At 39.7% G+C, this 21,621-nt stretch overlaps 1 protein-coding gene across 2 annotated transcripts in view; it reads right to left on the minus strand.

Moving 5' to 3' along the window:
* ITPR3 (inositol 1,4,5-trisphosphate receptor type 3) overlaps nt 1-21,621 on the minus strand; it is a 465,627-nt gene that overhangs the window by 354,632 nt on the left and 89,374 nt on the right. For both annotated transcript variants that reach the window (XM_089673590.1, XM_089673591.1), the window contains exon 9: nt 16,490-16,585. In XM_089673590.1, the coding sequence (XP_089529716.1) occupies nt 16,490-16,585 (96 nt within the window). The remainder of the gene's footprint in view (nt 1-16,489; nt 16,586-21,621) is intronic.

Genomic DNA, 21,621 nt, shown 5'->3' on the forward strand with positions numbered 1-21,621 from the left:
TTCCAACAATGGCTCCCGCTGTCTGCCTGCTCCAGTGGTTTGACAGTTCTTAAATAGGTAAGGGGTGGGGCCACCCAGGGACATCATGAATGTGACCCCAGCCCATGTGGCATCAATGTCCCCGGGTGGCCCCGCCCCTTACCTATTTAAGAACTGTCAAAGAGCAAGAGCAGCCCTAATCCTCTTCTTTTCGGATTCCCCACCATTGCTCCTGGCTCCTCCCCCTTGAGCAGTGCCCCCTGAGTAAGCCACTTACCTTGGGGGGCACCGCTGTGTGCTTGCTCCCTGCCGCTGCTCTATGCATCCCCTCTCTTCCGCTCTCACCTCATTGGCTCACTGGCTGTGATTGATAGCAGCAGGAGTCAATGGGCTCCCGCTTCTGTCACAGCCAATGAGAAGGCAGAGTTCCCATACAGCCGAGGCTGGATCAAAGGGGCCTCAGGTAAGGATTGGAGGAGGGGGGCTCTGCTACACACAGAAACTGTTTTACCTTCATGCAAAGAATGCACGATGGTAAAAAACCCTGAGCCTTTAGAAACACTTTAAATACACTAACAAATTGAAGCCAAACGCCAGCTAACACTTTATAGGCAGCTACAGCAAACAGTTTTTTTCCTTTTGAGGTAAAGGTTTTACATGCATAAATAAAAGCTGATCATTGTAAGCAACCATGTTGGGTGGTAAATGGTTTGTCTCATCCCTCTAACTGCTACATCTGCAGGACTGCTTGTTCTTTTAAAAACAACAGACTTGCTGGCCAGATCACCAGGTTAAAATAAGGGAAAGATAGTCTAAAAAAGAAAACTAATGCAGCCAACACATCTAAGAATTGGTAAGCTGCAATATAATAAATGTTTGCTTTGGGTTTAAAGCTGCTTTAAAAAGCATTGAATTAGTGCAGTGCAGAAGGGCCCAAGTGCAAAGGCAGTTTTTCTGGTGCCCATCATTTTCTGCTCATACAATTGGCTTACTACTGTTCCCAGCTGTTTTCTCAGATTTCAGTATTGGAACTGATCATGTGAATACACCAGGGAGGACCACTCTCTCAGCACTCATAAAGGAGCTAGGAAACAAGTTGAATCTAGCAGCAGCAGCAGGTAGGTCTGTGCAATGAAGTTTGCTTAATCCTTAATAATGTGTGTAGCTGACTAGGGGACAGTTTTCTTCTTTTTTCAGCAAAAGTGGAGTTACACTTTAAATCTAAAATGAATGGTCAGATTTATTCCAACTCATTCATTGTGACATAATGTTGCCGCATGATGAATAGAAAATCACCAAGAAACATACATAATATGGGGATGAAGTTCTGGAGACCAAAGGACAGGAGGTCCTCTCAGCTACACTGAAGCGAGAGTTCGCTTTTACATTAAATAGGCAGCCCTTTTGTGTTGCCCTTACATTGGACAATACTACAGGTATCATCTTAACTGCATAGTTACATTAACAAAGCTTGGACCAATGTAAGTATGCATATTTCATACCCGAAGGACCTGAAAAAACACTGTAGTAGTTGGCAGCACTACTATAGTGATAGCTGTGATTTTCTGTGTCTTTTGAGCTGAGTGGATACTGACCACAGAGGGCTGATTGCTGGGCACCGCTGCTATTCACAAACCATTTTGTATTTTTTCAGATGCTCTTTGACTGGACAAGGTGGAGAGGAAGGGAAGTGACATCAGAAAGTCCACTTTGTCCAATCAGGCAATTGCATTCCCCATAATATTTTTAATGTCCTTGTTTTACTATCAATAACCTAGATGCAGTCACATTTGTCAGTGTTTGCAGCCATTACATAATTGCTAGTAAACCCACAAGAAACATCAGGCTTTCCACATTTACAATCAAGGAAAAGCAAAAGAGTGACTTAAACACCCTAAGCAGCATAGACTTTTCCCCTCATCTTTATTTAGCAAAGGGATTTAAAACAAATGTCCGATACTTTCAAAATATGTGACCTATGTGACACCACTATCACATGGGGAGTATAAAGCCTTGTAGAACATAGGGCTCCACAGCACCAAAGGAGCGACAAGGGAGCAAATACAAGATGAGTGTATTTGTGGAGGCTGGCATTAAAGTGAAATTGTTGCTTTGCCTAGCATGAGCAAAGTACAGGTTCACTAAGGGCAAAATTACACTAGTGCAGTGATCTGTGTTTTTCTATAAAAAGGCAGTCACCACTACGAGATACAGAAAACAATTGTTTTCTGTGTGTCTTATTCACACTGAAATAGAGCCTGGAGATGTGCTGCAGTGATTTGCGATAAAATACAGACATGCTGCATTTTATCGCAGCACACTGGACAGGACTGCATGTCACTGTATAGCACTGCAGGGCACTGTGCTGCTGTACACTGACATGAATGAAGTGTCACTTTTGCAAATGTAAATTTTGTAAATTATTATTACAGGTACTTACAGTATATAGCACCATCAATATACAGTTGTGTTCAAAATAATAGCAGTCAGACATCACTAACCTGATCAATCACTGTTTCTGGTAGAAATGATATTTCTACATGGCAAATAATTTACTAGCAGGTGTAGTAGAGTAATAGAAATCCAACAGACCCAACAGTCATGTCATGCATGCTGCTGATTCTGTGTAATTGAATCACTAATTGAAAGGGGCATGTTCAAAATAATAGCAGTGTGGAGTTCTATTAGTGAGGTCATTCATTCTTTGAAAAACAGGTGGCAATTATTGCACTTATTTAAGGAAGGAAGGCAGCAAATGTTGTACATGCTGGTTACAGTGCATTTCTCTCTGAAATTCTGAGGAATGTGGTCGTTTCAGACATTGTTCAGAAGAACAGCGTACCTTGATTAAAAAGTTGATTGGAGAAGGGAAAACATGTAAAGAAGAGCAGAAAATGTTTGTGTTTTTTTACAACACAAATTTGATATATTTTTCTTCATGTTTTGATTTGGAATAGAATGTGTAGTGTTCCCAATGCATTTGTGTGTATGGAAATAAAAGCTATTAGAAGGATTTTGAGCTTTATTTTGAACACAACTGTATGCAGCAGTTTACATTTACAGAACATGCAAACTCCATGCAGGTGCAATGGTTGGAATTCTAACCGACGACCAAAGAAACAATTTCCCCAATCTTATGAGGAGCAGCACCAAAGGCAGCAAGAGGTGTTTTATTACTCTTGATGATTCCAATGCCTGGGCTAAGGATTTGTGGTTTAATCAATTTATGGACAAGAATAGTTTTTTCTTCTAGACTTGATTTTTGTTTAACTTCCACAATTCTTCCATTTACATTTTCAAAGCCACAAATATTTTGAGTGCATTTTGGTTTTATTAGGCAGAAGTGCTAACTACTGAGCTTCCCTCAAATAAAGTTACATTTGAAAAAAAATTGGACCTGCGTGATGCGCTGAATCACGCACCACACCATGCCCTACTGCCAGCCAGGTCACTGCAGCCGGAACGGACAGCAGCTGGACAGTAAACCACTGAAGTTTACTGAGCAGCAGCTGTCCATGTAGGTGTGAACAGGCCCTAAGGTTATGTTCACATCAGCTGTTGCATTACAAGGCAGCGGCTGCTGTGCGGTACGGTATGGCCAAGTTAGTGTAGTGCTGATGTAGTGATCCTGGCACATCACAAAGTTTTTTTTTTTTTTTAAACAAACATTATTGAAATGTCATAAAGAATTGGCCGCCACATGGTACGAGGTGGTGAATTGCCTTGCACTGTGCTACGCTTAAAAAAATTCCTGCATGCAGTATTTTTTTTCACCGCACACCACTACAACACAGTGGTGTGAATCGGGCTGATAAGGAAACAAGGCATTTTTCCTTGTGTGGTGGGACTGCGCTGGAATAGCCCTTCAAAGCATCTAGTGTAAGTGCGATTATATTAAATAAAAATAAGAAGTCTTGCTTTACCAATAAACAGTCAGCCCCTGGGTTTATTAGTAGGAGCTACAAAACCCAGATGTAGTTCCATGTCAACTAAATCAGACAGCATAATCTTAAAGCAGATATTCCATGAGTAGAATTATACCAATGGAACAGCACAATGATAAATCTACAAAACAGCTACAATTCATAAATCACATGCTGACAAAAAAACACGGTTAGATTTTCTTACTTAAAACAAGGCATGCTACACACAGAAACTGTAAATACTTATCGATTCATTATGACTACGGGAGTTTAACGGGGGAAAAAGACCAGAAGGCTGTGCCAGAGAAGTAAATGAGGATGCTAACACATTCTTTTACATAGCCAGTCTGGCCTTAGGAAAACATCTGAATGTGCAATGTGCAATGTGCATCCTTAATATGCCTATCTGTTTTTTTCAGTTGTGCTACTTGCTTGCAGATCAGCTATGAAAGAGTTTTACACTTTTTCAGCATTTTTTTCAGTATTTTGACACTACTATATTTAACTTACGACTATTTAACTGGAAACAATCTAAAGGTGCTCTCATCAGTAATAGGTACAATGTTTGCCCATTATCCTGTTTGAAAAGGACATATCTGTTATCATGTCTAAAGCTCGAAATTAAAGCAAGTTAAAATAACATTGCCCAGGCAACTCTGCTATTAGCTTTTTATATTACAAGTGATGATGCAACAAACCCAGTAAACATATTTTACTACTTACTGCTAAGTCTACATACCCCTGTTAAAATGTCAGGTTTCTGTGATGTAAAAAAATTAGACAAAGATAAATAATTTCTGAACTTTTTCCACCTTTAATGTGGCCTATAAACTGTACAACTCAATTGAAAAACAAAGTGAAATCTTTAGGGGGGTGGGAGTTAACATAAAAAAATAAAATAATGTGGTTGCAGAAGTGTGCACACCCTCTTATAACTGGGGATGTAGCTGTGTTCAGAATGAGGCAATAACATTCAAAATCATGTTAAATAGGAGTCAGTACACACCTGTCATCATTTAAAGTGCCTCTGATTAACCCCAAATAAAGTTCAGTGTTCTAGTAGATCTTTCCTGACATTTTCTTAGTCGTATCCTACAGCAAAAGCCATGGTCCGCAGAGACCTTCCAAAGCATCAGAGGGATCTCACTGTTAAGAGGTATCAGTCAAGAGAAGGGTACAAAAGAATTTCCAAGGCATTAGATATACCATGGAACACAGTGAAGACAGTGATCATCAAGTGGAGAAAATATGGCACAACAGTGACATTACCAAGAACTGGACGTCCCTCCAAAATTGATGAAAAGGCAAGAAGAAAACTGATCTGGGAGGCTACCAAGAGGACTACAGCAACATTAAAGGAGCTGTAGGAAAATCTGGCAAGTACTGGCTGTGTGGTACATGTGACAACAATCTCCTGTATTCTTCATATGTCTGGGCTATGGGGTAGAGTGGCAAGATGGAAGAATTTTCTTACGAAGAGAAACATCCCAGCCCGGCTACATTTTGCAAAAACACATCTGAAGTGATCGTCTGTGTGAAAGGGGCCTAATCCTAATTCTCTCCTCCCTTAGCCCCGGTTCACATATACGAATTGAATGCGCTTTGAACTACAACTGATTTGCATGACATGTGAACCAAAAGGTTTTTCTATGGAGCCAGTTTACATATGTGTGGGCCGGTCGCAGTATGATTTAAAAAAGAGTCCAGAATGATTTTCAGCTTGGTTCGGGTGTGATTTCCAATGACAGACACTTTAACTATTCACACCTGAAATGCTGGACGAATTTGCATGGGGCTTGAGAAAGCACTGCAAACCGGCCCTGCACATTTGTTAACCCAGGCTCAGTCTTCAACCACTCAGATTATTCATTGTAACAAGGAGAGAGGACACAGCATGGGTGTTGAGCTATCTGTGTCATGTGTATACACAGCCAAGAATGCAAGAGACCAGGCTTACAAAATAAATAAACTATTTATTGGCATGTATACATATGTAACAGGTAAAACAATACCAGATTTTCTCCAGTGAGATGACATCTCTCCTCTGCTTCTGATAATTGTTATTGTATACAGGCAAATATCTGGGCGTGTGCACTAAGATGCCTGAACCTGCAGGATCAGTCCAGCAGGGCTGGAAAGATTTTTAAAACCAAGCATTTGGAACTGGTGATCATTTTCTTGGTCTCTTGATGGGTTTGGGTCTTTGAACCTGAAGAACTGAATTGGGTGATTGCACTGAAAAGATCTCTAGTTGTTTTAGAAAAGAATAGTGATCTAGCCACATACAGTGGGGTAAAAAAGTATTTAGTCAGCCACCAATTGTGCAAGTTCTCCCACTTAAAAAGATGAGAGAGGCCTGTAATTAGCATCATAGGGTAGACCTCAACTATGAGAGACAAAATGAGAAAAAAAATCCAGACAATCACATTGGCTGATTTGGAAAGAATTTATTTGCAAATTATGGTGGAAAATAAGTATTTGGTCAATATCAAAAGTTCATCTCAATACTTTGTTATATATCCTTTGTTGGCAATGACAGAGGTCAAACGTTTCCTGTAAGTCTTCACAAGGTTGGCAAACACTGTTGCTGGTATGTTAGCCCATTCCTCCATGCAGATCTCCTCTAGAGCAGTGATGTTTTGGGGCTGTCGCTGGGCAACACGGACTTTCAACTCCCTCCAAAAGTTTTCTATGGGGTTGAGATCTAGAGACTGGCTAGGCCACTCCAGGACCTTGAAATGCTTCTTACAAAGCCACTCCTTCGTTGCCCGGGCGGTATGTTTGGGATCATTGTCATGTTGGAAGACCCAGCCACGTTTCACCTTCAATGCCCTTGCTGATGGAAGGAGGTTTGCACTCAAAATCTCACCATACGTGGACCCATTCATTCTGTCCTATACAAGGATCAGTCGTCCTGGTCCCTTTGCGGAGAAACAGCCCCAAACCATGATTTTGCCACCCCCATGCTTCACAGTAGGTATGGTGTTCTTTGGATGCAACTCAGCATTCTTTCTCCTCCAAACACGACGAGTTGTGTTTCTAACAAACAGTTATATTTTGGTTTCATCTGACCATATGACATTCTCCCAATCCTCTTCTGGATCATCCAAATGCTCTCTAGCAAACTTCAGACGGGCCCAGACATGTACTGGCTTAAGCAGGGGGACACGTCTGGCACTGCAGGATCTGAGTCCCTGGCGGCGTAGTGTGTTACTGATGGTAGCCTTTGTTACGTTGGTCCCAGCTCTCTGCAGGTCATTCACTAGGTCCCCCCTGTGTGGTCCTGGGATTTTTGCTCACCGTTCTTGTGATCAGTTTGACCCACGGGGTGAGATCTTGCGTGGAGCCACAGATCGAGGGAGATTATCAGTGGTCTTGTATGTCTTCCATTTTCTAATTATTGCTTCCACAGTTGATTTGTTCACACCAAGTTGCTTGCCTATTGCTTGTTTGTAGATGACCAAATACTTATTTTCCACCATAATTTGCAAATAAAATCTTTCCAAATCAGCCAAGGTGATTGTTTGGATTTTTTTTCTCATTTTGTCTCTCATAGTTGAGGTCTACCTATGATGCCAATTACAGGTCTCTCTCATCTTTTTAAGTGGGAGAACTTGCACAATTGGTGTTTTTTTGCCCCACTGTAATGCCTTAGATACTGTAGTCCAACAGCAAAATATCTTGTTAAAATGTAAGTCAGAATCTTCGCTGCTTATTATTTACAAACTCTTGAAATGAATGATAGTAATTCAATATCAAATTACAAGCATTAACCTAAGCTGCAAACCATTCACTGCTCCACCCTAATGTACAGAAAAAAAAATATAACAGACAATAGATTTCACTCTCTAATTTTCTCTTAAACACATATTAGTCACACTTGAAGCTCTTTGGTCTAAAACCGCATCCTATCACTGGAATGTAACCCAAAGCATCCGACTCTCCCCTGCATTCCTCAACTTCTAACTATCCTACAAATCCTATGCATTTATACCTAATGTCATTGTATCATAGGTAAAAAATTGGCTAGACCCTACCCATTCATTTTTCTGTGTACTGACTTAGTATTAAGTGGATTAATATATCAATATATACGTGACATTCCTAACACTGTAATAGCAAATGCTCACTACTGCCAGCATACCCATCCCCACACACATTTGTCAGCTAATATTTATATGTTTTCACAGTCATTCTCAGTGCTGGTAAATTGTATGTACTTTGTGCAAGGTTCTCTACGCCACTTGTTTCTCACTGTACATACCAAACTATCTTTTATGTACTATGCATTATTGTGACACTGTAAGCTGCTTGTCTATGCCTGCCACATAACACCTTCATATTAATATATTAATAAAACATTACCATAGCAGTTAAGGTCTCTTCACAGTACTGACATATAAACTACTGGTTTAAAAATTGCTGCTTTCAGAGCTTTGCTGACTTTGTAAAAGTCTTCCTGAGGATGTATATAACTAGTGAAAATGCCAAAATTGCTACCTGCCATAGTTACTGTAGAATGTAAATCTTTCTGTGTAGTTACTCTGCTAAAGGGCCTGATGGATGAAAAGTGTTCTAAAGGTAACTTTCTATTATCCACAGCAACCAATTAGCTTTTCTCTGTGATTTTTTACAGACCAATTTTCAAATAAAGGAAGGATAGGTTGCTGTAGCAACAAGAAATTTTACCTTTAACACACTTTTCACACTTAAGAGCCTTATAACCAGATTCAATAAAATCTTGCTACCTGGAAAAACAAGATTCCAATTTGCAATTACAGTTATTATGAACAGATTCAATGAGCCTGATTTATTAAAAATAAAATACACAAGAGCAGGGAGAAATCACTTTAAGGATTTCAGATACATTTGTGTTCAGGGTTCGCTTAATAGCACAGATATTCATGCACCCAACAGGATCCATTAAAACCAAACTCCAGCTTTCTGTCATTTTAAAATAGTTCCAAGCTGGTCCAAACAAACTCTAATGCCAGCCATAGATGGTTCAGCAGGTACCAGCCGAGATTCGATCCATGATCAACTTAGGTAGAACCAGCATGTCAAATTTTTAGGATGTGATTATTGACAGTGGCTATACCCACTAGCAATAATTGTTGTGTTCTCCTGGCAGGGACACCTCCCCATACCACTTGCATCCGCATGATTTACTGGAACCTTGTGTTCTATGTTGGAGTTATTCACTGGGTTTGTAAGGATAACTATTATTATACAGGATTTATATAGCACCAACAGTTTGCTCAGTGCTTCAGTGTTGTCACATGAAAAGATATAATAAAATATTTACAGAAATGTAAGGGGTGTCCTCACTTCTGTGATATATATATATATATATATATATATATATATATATATTACGATTTGGAGAAAAGTTTATTAATTTTTATTTATTCATTACAGGTATTTATATAGAAACCGTCAATTTACACAGCGCTTTACATATATATTGTACATTCACATCAGTCCCTAACCGAGTACCCAGAAGAAACCCACACAGGCACAGGGAGAACATGCAAACTCCAGGCAGGTGGTGCTGTGGCTGGGATTCGAACCAACGACCCTAGCACTGGCAGGCGGAAGTGCTAAACATTAAGTCACTGTGCTGCCTGACAACTTGTTCTACAGTTTCCTCCTTAAATAAAATTTTACATTATTTAGCAAACCATACTACTTCCTCCTTCGCTCCTCCTCTTCCCTTCCTCATATTCCAACCCCCTCCTCCTACCTTTTGCCCTTTAAACTATCCATTCACTGGTATTTACATCTCCCACCTATACTTATAAGTGGCACGCTGGAATAAAAAGAGAAGTATGGGATTTCGTTTTTCTTTTTTTAAATCATACTCACCTAGGTGGATGCAGCATTGGTCCGATGCTGCATCTGTCCACCACCAGCTCTAAGCTCACCTGGAGTACTGGACTGTGGAGGGGGAGGGACCGGGTGGCTGAGGCTCTCAGTGGCTCGCTGAGAGGCTGAGCCAGATGCCGCTCCAGACTCTGGGGTGGATCCTTAAAGTCAGGATTTTGATCATAAGGGCACTGTTTTTCCATCTTCATTTTCTTTCTTGTAAATTTATACCTCAATTGATTTTTTTCTGTATTTTTTTTTTTATGAAAGCTCAAATATATTTTCACAACAATGTTGTTATGCTCTTTAGATTCTGTGGACAGCCTACTGTAAAAACTCTAAATAAATGTATTAAATCAGGGAAATTAGAAGAAAGGTGCATGAGCTGAGCAGCAGAATAGATTGGAGTAGTTTCAGACTACTCACTGGAAGACCAGATGAAAAAGTTTTACATCAGTCCAACTAGGAAATCATAAAGGCAAGTTCTTTAGTTTTTAGTTGTGTCATATATGTCATACAGTATATGTGACACCTTTATAGCCTCTGAATGATATTTTTCTAGAAGTATAATAATCTGACATAGGGAAATTCACACTAATTGCTATTTCTCCTTGTGCCTGAAATAAGCCAGAGGGGCTCTATCTGTTCTCTGCCCCACCTCGTTTTCATCTTCATAAAGACAATGGTTTGGCCAAGCCAAGGCTAATGGTTTGCCACCTGCTCTATTGTCTCTTTAGCCTGATGGCCACTGGCTGCAACACCATGTGAAGTCTATGAGCAGCTTTGAAGATAAAAAGGAAGGAAAATTGGTAGCTAAGAGATACAATTTGTGTGTCATCTGCATAAACAGGTAGTAATATACTGTAATGCAAATGAACAAACAAGCTGCCCAAGCTGGAAAAAATGGTCCATAGAAAGAGACTTTAGGTATACAAACTGACAGAAGACAAGGGAAAATATGGTGTGGAAATCAAAAAAAGTCTTGCATTCATTAAGAAAATGTAAAGTGTTCCCCGAATGGTGCCTGTGCCAAGCAAGGGCCTCCTGTGTTTACAATGCAGAAGGGCAGCTGCTCGTCACTGAACCCAAAAACTAATGGAGATCACTGTAATAGCGTTCCACAGGGATGCCCTAGGTATGGCACATACAGTACATTTATGCACTGGTCCAAGCCATGGAAAAATTGCCATACCTAAACTTCAGCTTTAAGGGTTTTTCTGATGTTGTCAGTTTTCATTTTTCTAAAATATGTGGAAAAATCTTCAAATTATATAAAAAAGTTGGAAGAAGAGGGCACAGGACAGAATGGGGTCTTAAAGGTACTAAAAGCTGCTCTCAATTGTAGATGTGTGTGGATCTGAGAAAGAATAGGGATGCTTGCTTGCACATGGGAACGTGTTGCTGAATTCTTGTAGGACATGTTTGCATATTAGTATTTAAATTTTAGGCCACTTTTTTCTTAAGAAGCTCTTTTCAATAACCCAAATTATATTTGAAACCCATTTTTTTTCATTTGCTTTGTCTCTACACCTCTGTTTAAGTACTGACTATTGCCTCACAATCCTGTTAAAAATCACTCAAGGCTATTTGGAAGAGAATAGTTCACCTTGAAACGAGTTTACTGAAACTCTTTGAGAAAAAGACATTTATTTCTGAGGTAAGGTACAGCCAATACCACAAATATTTGTTTCTTTCTGAACGGGACATGCAGGTCAAAATTACTTAAAGCTGAACTTCGGCCTAATTTTTTCCTCAAATGTGTGGCAATTCCACTACCATGTTGAAAGTGATCACAATTGGCTTCAAACTGTCATCTCCCCAATACAATTTGTTGAATCTATAGCCCAACTCATTTCAAGCCTGAATGACTTAATGCATCATAAAAACCTTTCCTCTCTCTTATCACTGTTGTGTGCCAACCTCTCACATCTATTTGTTTTCCCTGCTGTGAATCTTTTTTTCTTGCATCTTTTGTGGACATTATCATTCAAGACTCACACCATTTATGGGTGTGCTTTTCTAACTATGTCTGCTATGGGCATTAGTTTTTAGAGACTGAATATTTTGGAACACTGGCTGCTCATCTGAAGGATTCTCTCTGATACCCAAATTTTATCCCTAGCACTAGTACTTGGTGGCCATTTTGTCAAAGGCATCTGTGGTTAGCTGTCATTAAATGTCTGCACCAAAATGATACCTTCAACGTAGCTAGCCAAAGACCTTGACGATGCTTGTTTTTTTGTAATTCATATGTGTACCTGGTTGCGCAGTGGCTGAGCAGCAGTTTCTGGATTGCACAAAGTAGAGTATATTAAATTACAGACAAGAGGATGTACAGTGAGGAACAGAAGTATTTGAACACCCTGCGATTTTGCAAATTCTCCCACTTAGAAATCTGGGGGGGGGGGGGGGTCTGAAATTCACATTGTAGGTGCATTCCCACTCTGAGAGACAGAATTAAAAAAAAATTTCAGGAAATCATATTGTATGATTTTTCAAGAATTTATTTGTCTTGCACTGCTGAACATAAGTATTTGAACACCTAAGAAACAGCAAAAATTCTGGCTCTCAAAGACCTGTTACTGTGCCTTTAAAAAGTCCACCTCTACTCCACTCATTAATCTAACTTAGTAGCACCTGTCTGAGCTCTTTAAAGACACCTGTCCACCCCACAGTCAGTCAGACACCAACTACTACCATGTCAAAAGACTCCAGAGACAAAATTCATATTCATCACCTCACACACTCCCCCATTCATATTCAATTAACATTTTTCAATCAAAAAGCTAATTTTGTAAATATACGTGTATGTAGACACAGTGACATCATCACTGGGTCTCTCTCATCAAGCTTTGCTTTGCCATAAGATATTTCTATAGTCTTCATAATACTGTGCCCTGGGTTTTTTCAAAGTAGCCTAGAAAGTTTACTTTACTTCTACTTCTAACAATTGGTTTGTTTCCAAATAACAATAGTAATACAATTTTAAATTAGTAACATGCACAGAAGGAGTAATTACAGTGAGGAACAGAAGCATTTGAACACCCTGCAATTTTGCAAGTTCTCCCACTTAGAAATCATGGAGGGGTCTGAAATTCATAATACATAAGTATTTGTACACCTGAGAAAATCAGTGTTAATATTTGGTACAGAAGCCTTTGTTTGCAATTACAGAGGTCAAACGTTTCCTGTAGTTCTTGACCAGGTTTGCACACACTGCAACAGGGATTTTGGCCCACTCCTCCACACAGATCTCCTCTAGATCTGTCAGGTTTCGGGGCTGTCGCTGAGCAACACGGAATTTCAGCTCCCTCCAAAGATGTTCTATTGGATTTAGGTCTGGAGACTGGCTAGACCACTCCAGAACCTTGATATGCTTCTTACGGAGCCACTCCTTGTTTATCCTGGCTGTGTGCTTCGGGTCGTTGTCATGTTGGAAGACCCAGCCATGACCCATCTTCAATGCTCTGACTGAGGGAAGGAGGTTGATGCTCAAAATCTCACAATAAATGGCCCCATTCATCCTCTCCTTAATACAGTGCAGTCGTCCTGTCCCCTTTGCAGAAAAGCACCCGCAAAGCATGATGTTACCACCCCCATGCTTCACAGTATGGATGGTGTTCTTGGGATGCAACTCATCCTTCTTTTTCCTCCAAACACGACAAGTGAAGTTTAGACCAAAAAGTTCTACTTTGGTCTCATCTGACCACATGACTTTCTCCCATGCCTCCTCTGGATCATCCAGATGGTCATTGGCAAACTTGAGACGGCCTGGACATATGACGACTTGAGCAGGGGAACCTTCCGTGCAATGCATGATTTGAAACCATGACGGCGTAGTGTTCTACCAACAGTGACCTTTGAAACTGTGGTCCCAGCTCTCTTCATGTCATCGACCAGCTCCTCCCTTGTAGTTCTGGGCTGATTCCTCACCTTTCTTATCATCAGTGATATCCCACGAAGTGAGATCTTGCATGGAGCCCCAGTCCGAGGGAGACTGACAGTCGTCTTTAGCCTCTTCCATTTTCTAACAATTGCTCCAACAGTTGATCTATTTTCACCAAGCTGCTTGGCAATTGCCCCGTAGCCCTTTCCAGCCTTGTGGAGGTCCACAATTTTGTCTCTGGTGTCTTTTGACAGTTCTTTGGTCTTGCCTATGGTAGTAGTTGGCGTCTGACTGACTGTGGGGTGGACAGGTGTCTTTAAAGAGCTCAGACAGGTGCTACTAAGTTAGATTAATGAGTGGAGTAGAGGTGGACTTTTTAAAGGCACAGTAACAGGTCTTTGAGAGCCAAAATTCTTGCTGTTTTTTAGGTGTTCAAATACTTATGTTCAGCAGTGCAAGACAAATAAATTCTTTAAAAATTCCTGAATTTATTTTTTTAATTCTGTCTCTCAGAGTGGGAATGCACCTACAATGTGAATTTCAGACCCCTCCATGATTTCTAAGTGGGAGAACTTGCAAAATTGCTGGGTGTTCAAATACTTCTGTTCCTCACTATATATATATATATATATATATATATAAAATGTGTGGTTTCAGTCTAGAGATTGGGTTGAAGTGTGAGGTGGTGCAAGGGAGGGTGGTGCCGTATGGATTTCAGGCCACAGTATGGGTTGTGGGTGTCAGCAGAATAGAGTCACTTCTGTATATGGTGGAAAATACATGCAAGGTGATATAAAGTTGGGTACACATTTGCAGTGATGAGTTGAGTGTCACATTACATTATAGTATTTTGTTTTATATTTAGAACACGAAGACAGGTAGGTACATAACAACAGCAAGAAGAAAGCTTCCACTACTGACCCACAGACACAGCTGGAGAGTGTTGATCATATATTTCAGACATGAAACGGATAATGGTAGAAATATATTAAAGAATGTAAGGTGCAATGACCAGAAGTGACAAACTGTGCTCTGGGCATTCTGAGATTAGTATAATACATATCCACATAAGGCAAACTCATCACTTGAAATGTCATACATTTTATGGATGGGGCAGAAGAGGGGTAAATGTAGGGCTGACAGCCCTATACACATGACAGTCAGACAGTGGGCTAAAAGAAGGTATGGGGATAAGGAGTATAGAGATGATTGGTATTGAGGAAAGAAGTGGAGGAGGGGAAGAGGAGAACTGGAAAACAGAAGGGAAGGGGAAGAAGAGTGGACTGTGGGGTTGCAGTGGTGGGGTAGGCCTCAATATGTAATATATATTGTTTTATATTAAATGAATATGGTACATATACACAAACATCTGTACACTTTGTCACACAGAAGACATAAAGTCACAATATCAAAAGACATATGACAGGAAAAGTGTGCATGCTTAATAAAAGATACAGCAGGAGGAATTTATCAAAACTTCAGCAGACAAAATCTGGAGCAGCTGTCCAATCAGCTTCTATCTTCAGCTTGTTCTGTAAAGTTTTGAAAATGAAAGCTAGAAGCTGACCGGTTGCCATGCACAGCTGCTCTAGGTTCTGGCTGCTCCATTTTTAATAAATTCCCGTTAATGTGTAAAAGAAAAAAATGTGCAAATAAACAGAAGTAGAAAAACCAGTCAGCTTACTGTGACGGAATGACAAAATGAGTCAAAAAGGCTTTAAGTAGAAGTACCACTGATAGGCCTTCATAACAAAGTACTAAATCAAAATTCAAAAGCATAACACAAATAAAAGGGCAGAACAAGCAGCAAGTCAAGTCAAAAGCTGATACGGCAGGCAACAGACAGGTGAGCAGCATTTTGTTTAGACACTGGAAGAATGCACTTTTGTATTTGTCAGCTGGTGACATCATGGATGTCTACATTTAAAGTAGTTGTAAGCCCATGCACATACCCAGTGAAGTGACTGGCCTCAGGTGATACACTGAGATGAAACAAATCCTCCTACATAACTTGTACCTGTTTATGTGCCATTCCAATTCATCTATTCAAAGTGCAGAATTTACACAGGATCTCTCAGCTCTGAAAAGCAGGAGGCAGGAGCTGAAGTTAAACACAGTAAGGAGAGCTCTGGGAGCTGATTGGAGGGAAGAGACACACCCCTCTTCACACAGCACACAGGAACATAGCTGGGTCTGTCAATCTCAGACTGTGCCCTCCCCTGTCACCATTTTTCTCTTGGTGTCAGGAAAACTTGTCAGACGTGACTCATGCTGATAGCAAAGGAATGTGACAGTGGACAGAAATGATACTTAGTTCTCTGGATTGAGAAAAGCACACACTCTAAGGGGATATGTCTTGTTCAGATTTCATGTCTGAGGTTTACAACCACTTTAAGCCACAATGACTTAGGACGTTCAGTTGGTGAGTGGAAGACACTGGTTCCTTACATGAAGCCTGGCTACTTGTAGTTTACAAAAAAAATATGAAAAGTATGAATACATGCATATATATTTTATCATACATACAATTTATCTGCCAACAGTTTCCAAAGTAAATACAGCAGCCAGATAAATGTAATATACTTCAGCATAATTGTACTTGTATAGCTATTGCTCATGATAACCATTCATGTTTCATGTTTTATTGTTTGGGGAAAAAAAGCAGTACATCCCACTGGTCATATGGAGCAAAAACGTTTTGTTACCACATTTTTTTCTCCCAGTTTTTACAAATATGTCATACAGGATTTGCTCTTTACTAAATAAAAGACTTAGGCTTTTTGTTTGTGAAATATGTAATACTGTTACATAATGTTCACCTTTGCCTGAAGCTTACCTCTGCTGCCAAATAATTCCCAGTAGCAAGATGTTTAAATCGATAAAGACTATTCCAGTGCCCTGCTCCCCCTCTACAAGGATCATGATGCACAACCTGTATGAAAAGATAGACATAACGTAATCCGTTAAGACATCAAGAAGGTCTTTCCACTGCCTGTACTGCTGGTCTCACTGTTGTCTAATCCTAAAAGATTTGTGTCACTAGCTTAGAACGTCTTTAAATGAGTTTGTAATTCAAAATATTAGTGACAGTCAGGATTTTTGCATTTATACCACATATATTATATTTTTTGCCAGTTAATTCCCTTACATAAACATAGTCAAATACAATTTTATGATCAGAACTAAACTTGAAAAAATACCACCAACCAAAAAAAGTGCAATGAAGTATTTGTTAGGCCAGCTATGTATTTTAAGATTTTATGTTAGCTATGTAACCAGTCTGATATGTTTAAAAGATAAAAGCAGAGATAACCTTTATTATTTGCAACTTGTATGTCTGCACAGGGAACTGTGCTCCTTAAATTCAGCCACACAACTTGCTCATCTAATTTAAAAGGAAAATTCTAATAAAAGAAATATGCAGCTTGCCATTTCTGATCTCATTTTAAAATGCTAATTAACTAGAGGTCTCTAGCCTAAATACTTTCTGGGTCTCTGACCTAGAACAAGCATGCAGTTAGTGAAGTCAGAGGGAAGTAAGAACTTTTGGTCTGAATATTTGCTTCTAAACAGAGAGTCAGAATGCATTGAAGATTTTGATTTTCCATAACAGCCAGGAAACTAGAAAAAAATTCAGCAGTGACAAAATACATATTTTCTAAAGAGGGTCTCCACCAGTCTATACACACCTACAGGTCCATCAGCTATGTATCGTATGCTCGCATTTGAAAATCAAATTATTTCAGCCAATAATAGAAAGCACATAGACAATCTCACAGCTGGCTAATCCTGTCTCTAAAACAATGAAATTGAAATGGCTTCTATAGGAGAGTTGTAGGTAATTAAAGGAGAACACATGAAGGTGGCCTAATTAACAAATTCTTACTGAGGTAACTGAAAATATGTGACAAGAATCTTGGCTCTTGGCCCCCTGCAACAGACAATGATTGCAGCAGGCTAGCAAACTCCAAAAACAGAAAAGGAACCCAATATATATATATATATATATATATATATATATATATATATATATATGTCCATTTGTCCTCTGGAAGATTTACTCCCCCTTAATGACCAGGCCATTTTTTGCTATTCGGCAATGCTGTACCCAAACTAAATTTATGTACATTTTTCTCACAAATAGAGCTTTCTTTTGGTGGTATTTGATTACCACTGGGTTTTTAATTTTTTTGTGATATAAATGAAAAAAGACAGAACATTTTGAAAAAAAAAATTTTTTTCTACTTTCAGTTATAAAAAAAATATCCAGTATACTTAAATTTAGTCATAAATTTGGGCCAAAAAGTATTCTGCTACATATCTTTGTCTATGTGTATAATAATTGGTTTTAGTGCAAGTTATAGCATCTACTATATATAATATATATATATATATATATATATATATATATATTTTTTTTTTTTTTTTTTTACTTTCTGATTGCATATAACATTTCTTGAGCTGCTAAAAAAAAAACCCCAAATGACCCCTTTTTGGAAAGTAGACACCCCAAGGAATTTGCTGAGAGGCTTGCTGAGTCCATGGAAAATTTTATTTTTGTAGCCAATTTTTGGAAAATGACAAAAAAAAGTACGGTAGTTTTTTTTTTTTTACACAAAGTTGACACTTAAATGATATATTGCTCATGAATGCCATGGGTATATGTGGAATAACACCGCAAAACATATTCTGCTACTTCTCCCAAGTATGGGGATACCACAGAGGTTATTATTGCAGCCTAGCTACATACAGGCCCAATGACCTCCTCCAAGCTTTCAAAGGGCATATCTCCTCATGTCACTTCTTCACTACCTATCACAGTTTCGAAGGCCTTAAAATGATAGATAGTACAAACACCACCCCCCCCCCCCCCCAAATTATCCCTTTTTGGAAAGCAGACAACCCAAAGAATTTGATAAGAGGCATGTTGAAAAATATATTTTCGTTTTCTTGTTCACCATGCCCCTTAAAATATACACTATACTACCAAAAGTATTGGGACACCTGTATTTACGCGCACATGAACTTTAATTGCATCCCAGTCTTTGTCTGTAGTGTTCAATATTGAGTTGGCCCACCCTTTGCAGCTATAACAGCTTCAACTCTTCTGGGAAGGTTGTCCACAAGGTTTAGGAGTGTGTCTATGGGAATGTTTGACCATTCTTCCAGAAGCGCATTTGTGAGGTCAGGCTCTGATGTTGGATGGCAAGGCCTGGCTCTCAGTCTCCGCTCTAATTGATCCCAAAGGTGTTCTATTGGGTTGAGGTCAAAACCCTGTGCAGGCCAGTCAAGTTCTTCCACCCCAAACTCTCTCATCTATCTCTTTAAGGAACTTGCTTTGTGCATTGGGGCGCAATCATGTTGGAACAGGAAGGGGCCATCCCCAAACTGTTCCCACAAAGTTGGGAGCATGAAATTGTCTAAAATGTCTTGGTATGCTGCTGCCTTAAGAGTTCCCTTCACTGGAACTAAGGAGCCAAGCCCAACCCCTGAAAAACAACTCCACACCATAACCCCCCTTCCACCAAACTTTACACTTGGCACAATGCAGTCAGGCAAGTACCGTTCTCCTGGCAACCACCAAACCCAGACATGTCCATTGGATTGCCAGACAGAGAAGTGTGATTCGTCTCTCCAGAGAACACGCCTCCACTGCTCTAGAGTTCAGTGGTGGCGTGCTTTACACCACTAAATCTGACGCTTTGCATTGCACTTGATGATGTAAGACTTGGATTCAGCTGTTCGACCATGGAAACCTATTCCATGAAGCTCTCTACACACTAATCTGAAGGCTACACGAAGTTTAGAGCTGTTTAGCTACTGACTATGCAGACAGCTGGCAACTTCTGCGCACTGTGCGCTTCAGCATGTGCTGACCCCGCTCTGTCATTTTATGTGGCCTACCACTTTGTGGCTGAGTTGCTGTTTTTTCCCAGTTGCTTCCACTTTGTTATAATACCTCTAACAGTTGACTGTAGAATATTTAGTACCAAGGAAATGTTACAGATGGACTTATTGCACAGGTGGCAACCTATCACGGTACCACACTTGAATTCACTGAGCTCCTGAGAGCAACCCATTCTTTCACAAATGTTTGTAGAGGCAGTCTGCATGCCTAGGTGCTTGATTTTATACACCTGTGGCCATGGAGGTGATTGGAACACCTGAATCCAATGATTTGGAGGGGTGTCCCAATACTTTTGGCAATATAGTGTACGTTGGAGTGTCTACTTTCCAAAAAAGGGGTCATTTGGTTGGTGCTTCTACTGTCCAGGGCCAATATGAGAAGCTGCTACCATCACCCACTCTTCTAATTACTTGAAGATCAAACCTTTTATGACATTTTTTGTTTGCATTAAAAAACATTTTTTTTTTGCTAGAAAATTACTCTGAACCCCCAAACATTATACATATTTTTTTTTAAAGCAGAGGCCCTAGAGAATAAAACGGTGGGTGTTGAAATTTTTTATGTCACACAGTATTTGCGCAGCAATTTTTCAAACAAACTTTTTTGAGAAAAAATACACTTTTTAGAATGTTAATGCACAAAAACACAATATATTGCCCAATTGTTTAGCAAACTATAAAACATAATGTTATGCTAAGTAAATGGATACCAAACATGACATGCTTTATAATCCTTTACAGGTCACCACTTTATATCTACACAGGAGGTCAAGTGCTATAATTACTGCCCTCAATCTGATGTTCGTGGTGATACCTCACATGCATGGTGCAATCTCTGTTTACATAACGACATGGAACCTCCACTTGCGTTTGCCTTAATGCATGAGCAAGGAGATGAGGGTGAATTTTTTTTTCTATATATTATTTATTTTGCTTTTTTTAATTTTTACACTGTCCCTTTCATTTTTTTTAAATCACTTTTATTGTTATCACAGGGAATGTAAATATTCCCTCTGATAGCAATATGCAGTGACAGATACTCTTTTCTGAGAAATCAGGGGTCTTTTAGACTCTAGATCTCTCCTCTGCCCTTAAAGCATCTGATGCTTATCTCAGTGTGATCAGTTGCTTTCCCAATTTTAAAATGGCGCTGTTTATATCAGGCAAAACGGAAATGATGAAATGCTCATAACGTCCATTCTCTTAGATTATAGAGATGACTGAAGGCATTCTGGTCTCTGATCAGCTCTATTGTCAGTCAGAAGAACTGCCGGCTGCATTATTGGGTTCCCTGGTGGGACGGGAAAGCCCAAGAAAACCGTGGAAGGCAATGGGGGGACCTCCCTTCCTGCTGCTTGTAAAAACGATCCAGCCACTAGGATTGTTTTTACATGAAAGCGGACTGCCAGCTGAAAAAAGATACCAGGATGCATGTAGCAGCCGGCATCATCCTGGTATAACCACTCAAAATCCAGCAACGTTCCTTGTTGTGCATATATGTAACAGCAGAGATAATGGGTATATGATAAATCAGGTCTGTGGACCAATATGACCACAATTCATTATTTTGTGTAATGCCCATGTTGAGGGTTAGGTCCAAAAAAGTTTTAAATTCAGAAACCGTGATAGGTTTCCATGCGCATTGTCTGCCCAGAGCTGAACTTGGGTTGGTGACAATGTATTGCTGTGCGTATAAACTGCATTTTTGGGGACACTATATAAAGGAGGCACTAGTATAGTTCTGTTCGTGATTAGTACATTGATCCGTACAAACACTATACTAGTAATGGAGGTGATCAGCAAGCTATGTTTTTAATGCAATAGTGTGTGGGCAATCTAATGCTAGCTGAACCTGTCTGGGAGAGGAGCTTACAGACCATGATGCTATCTGATGTCCCTAGTGGCAGTAATACAGTGATCAGTGAAAAATTCTACATACTCACACTGTACTAATGGCACTTGCTGGGTGACGAGGTGTACAAAGGGTTAATAAGGGCAATCAAAGGGTTAAATGTGCTAATTTAACATGTGTGTAAAATATAGTGCTTTTACTCAGTGCCG

The sequence above is a fragment of the Staurois parvus genome, unplaced genomic scaffold (genome assembly GCF_062004578.1).
Source record: "Staurois parvus isolate SC_StPar_1 unplaced genomic scaffold, SC_StPar_1.0 ptg000142l, whole genome shotgun sequence".
Taxonomy (NCBI): domain Eukaryota; kingdom Metazoa; phylum Chordata; class Amphibia; order Anura; family Ranidae; genus Staurois; species Staurois parvus.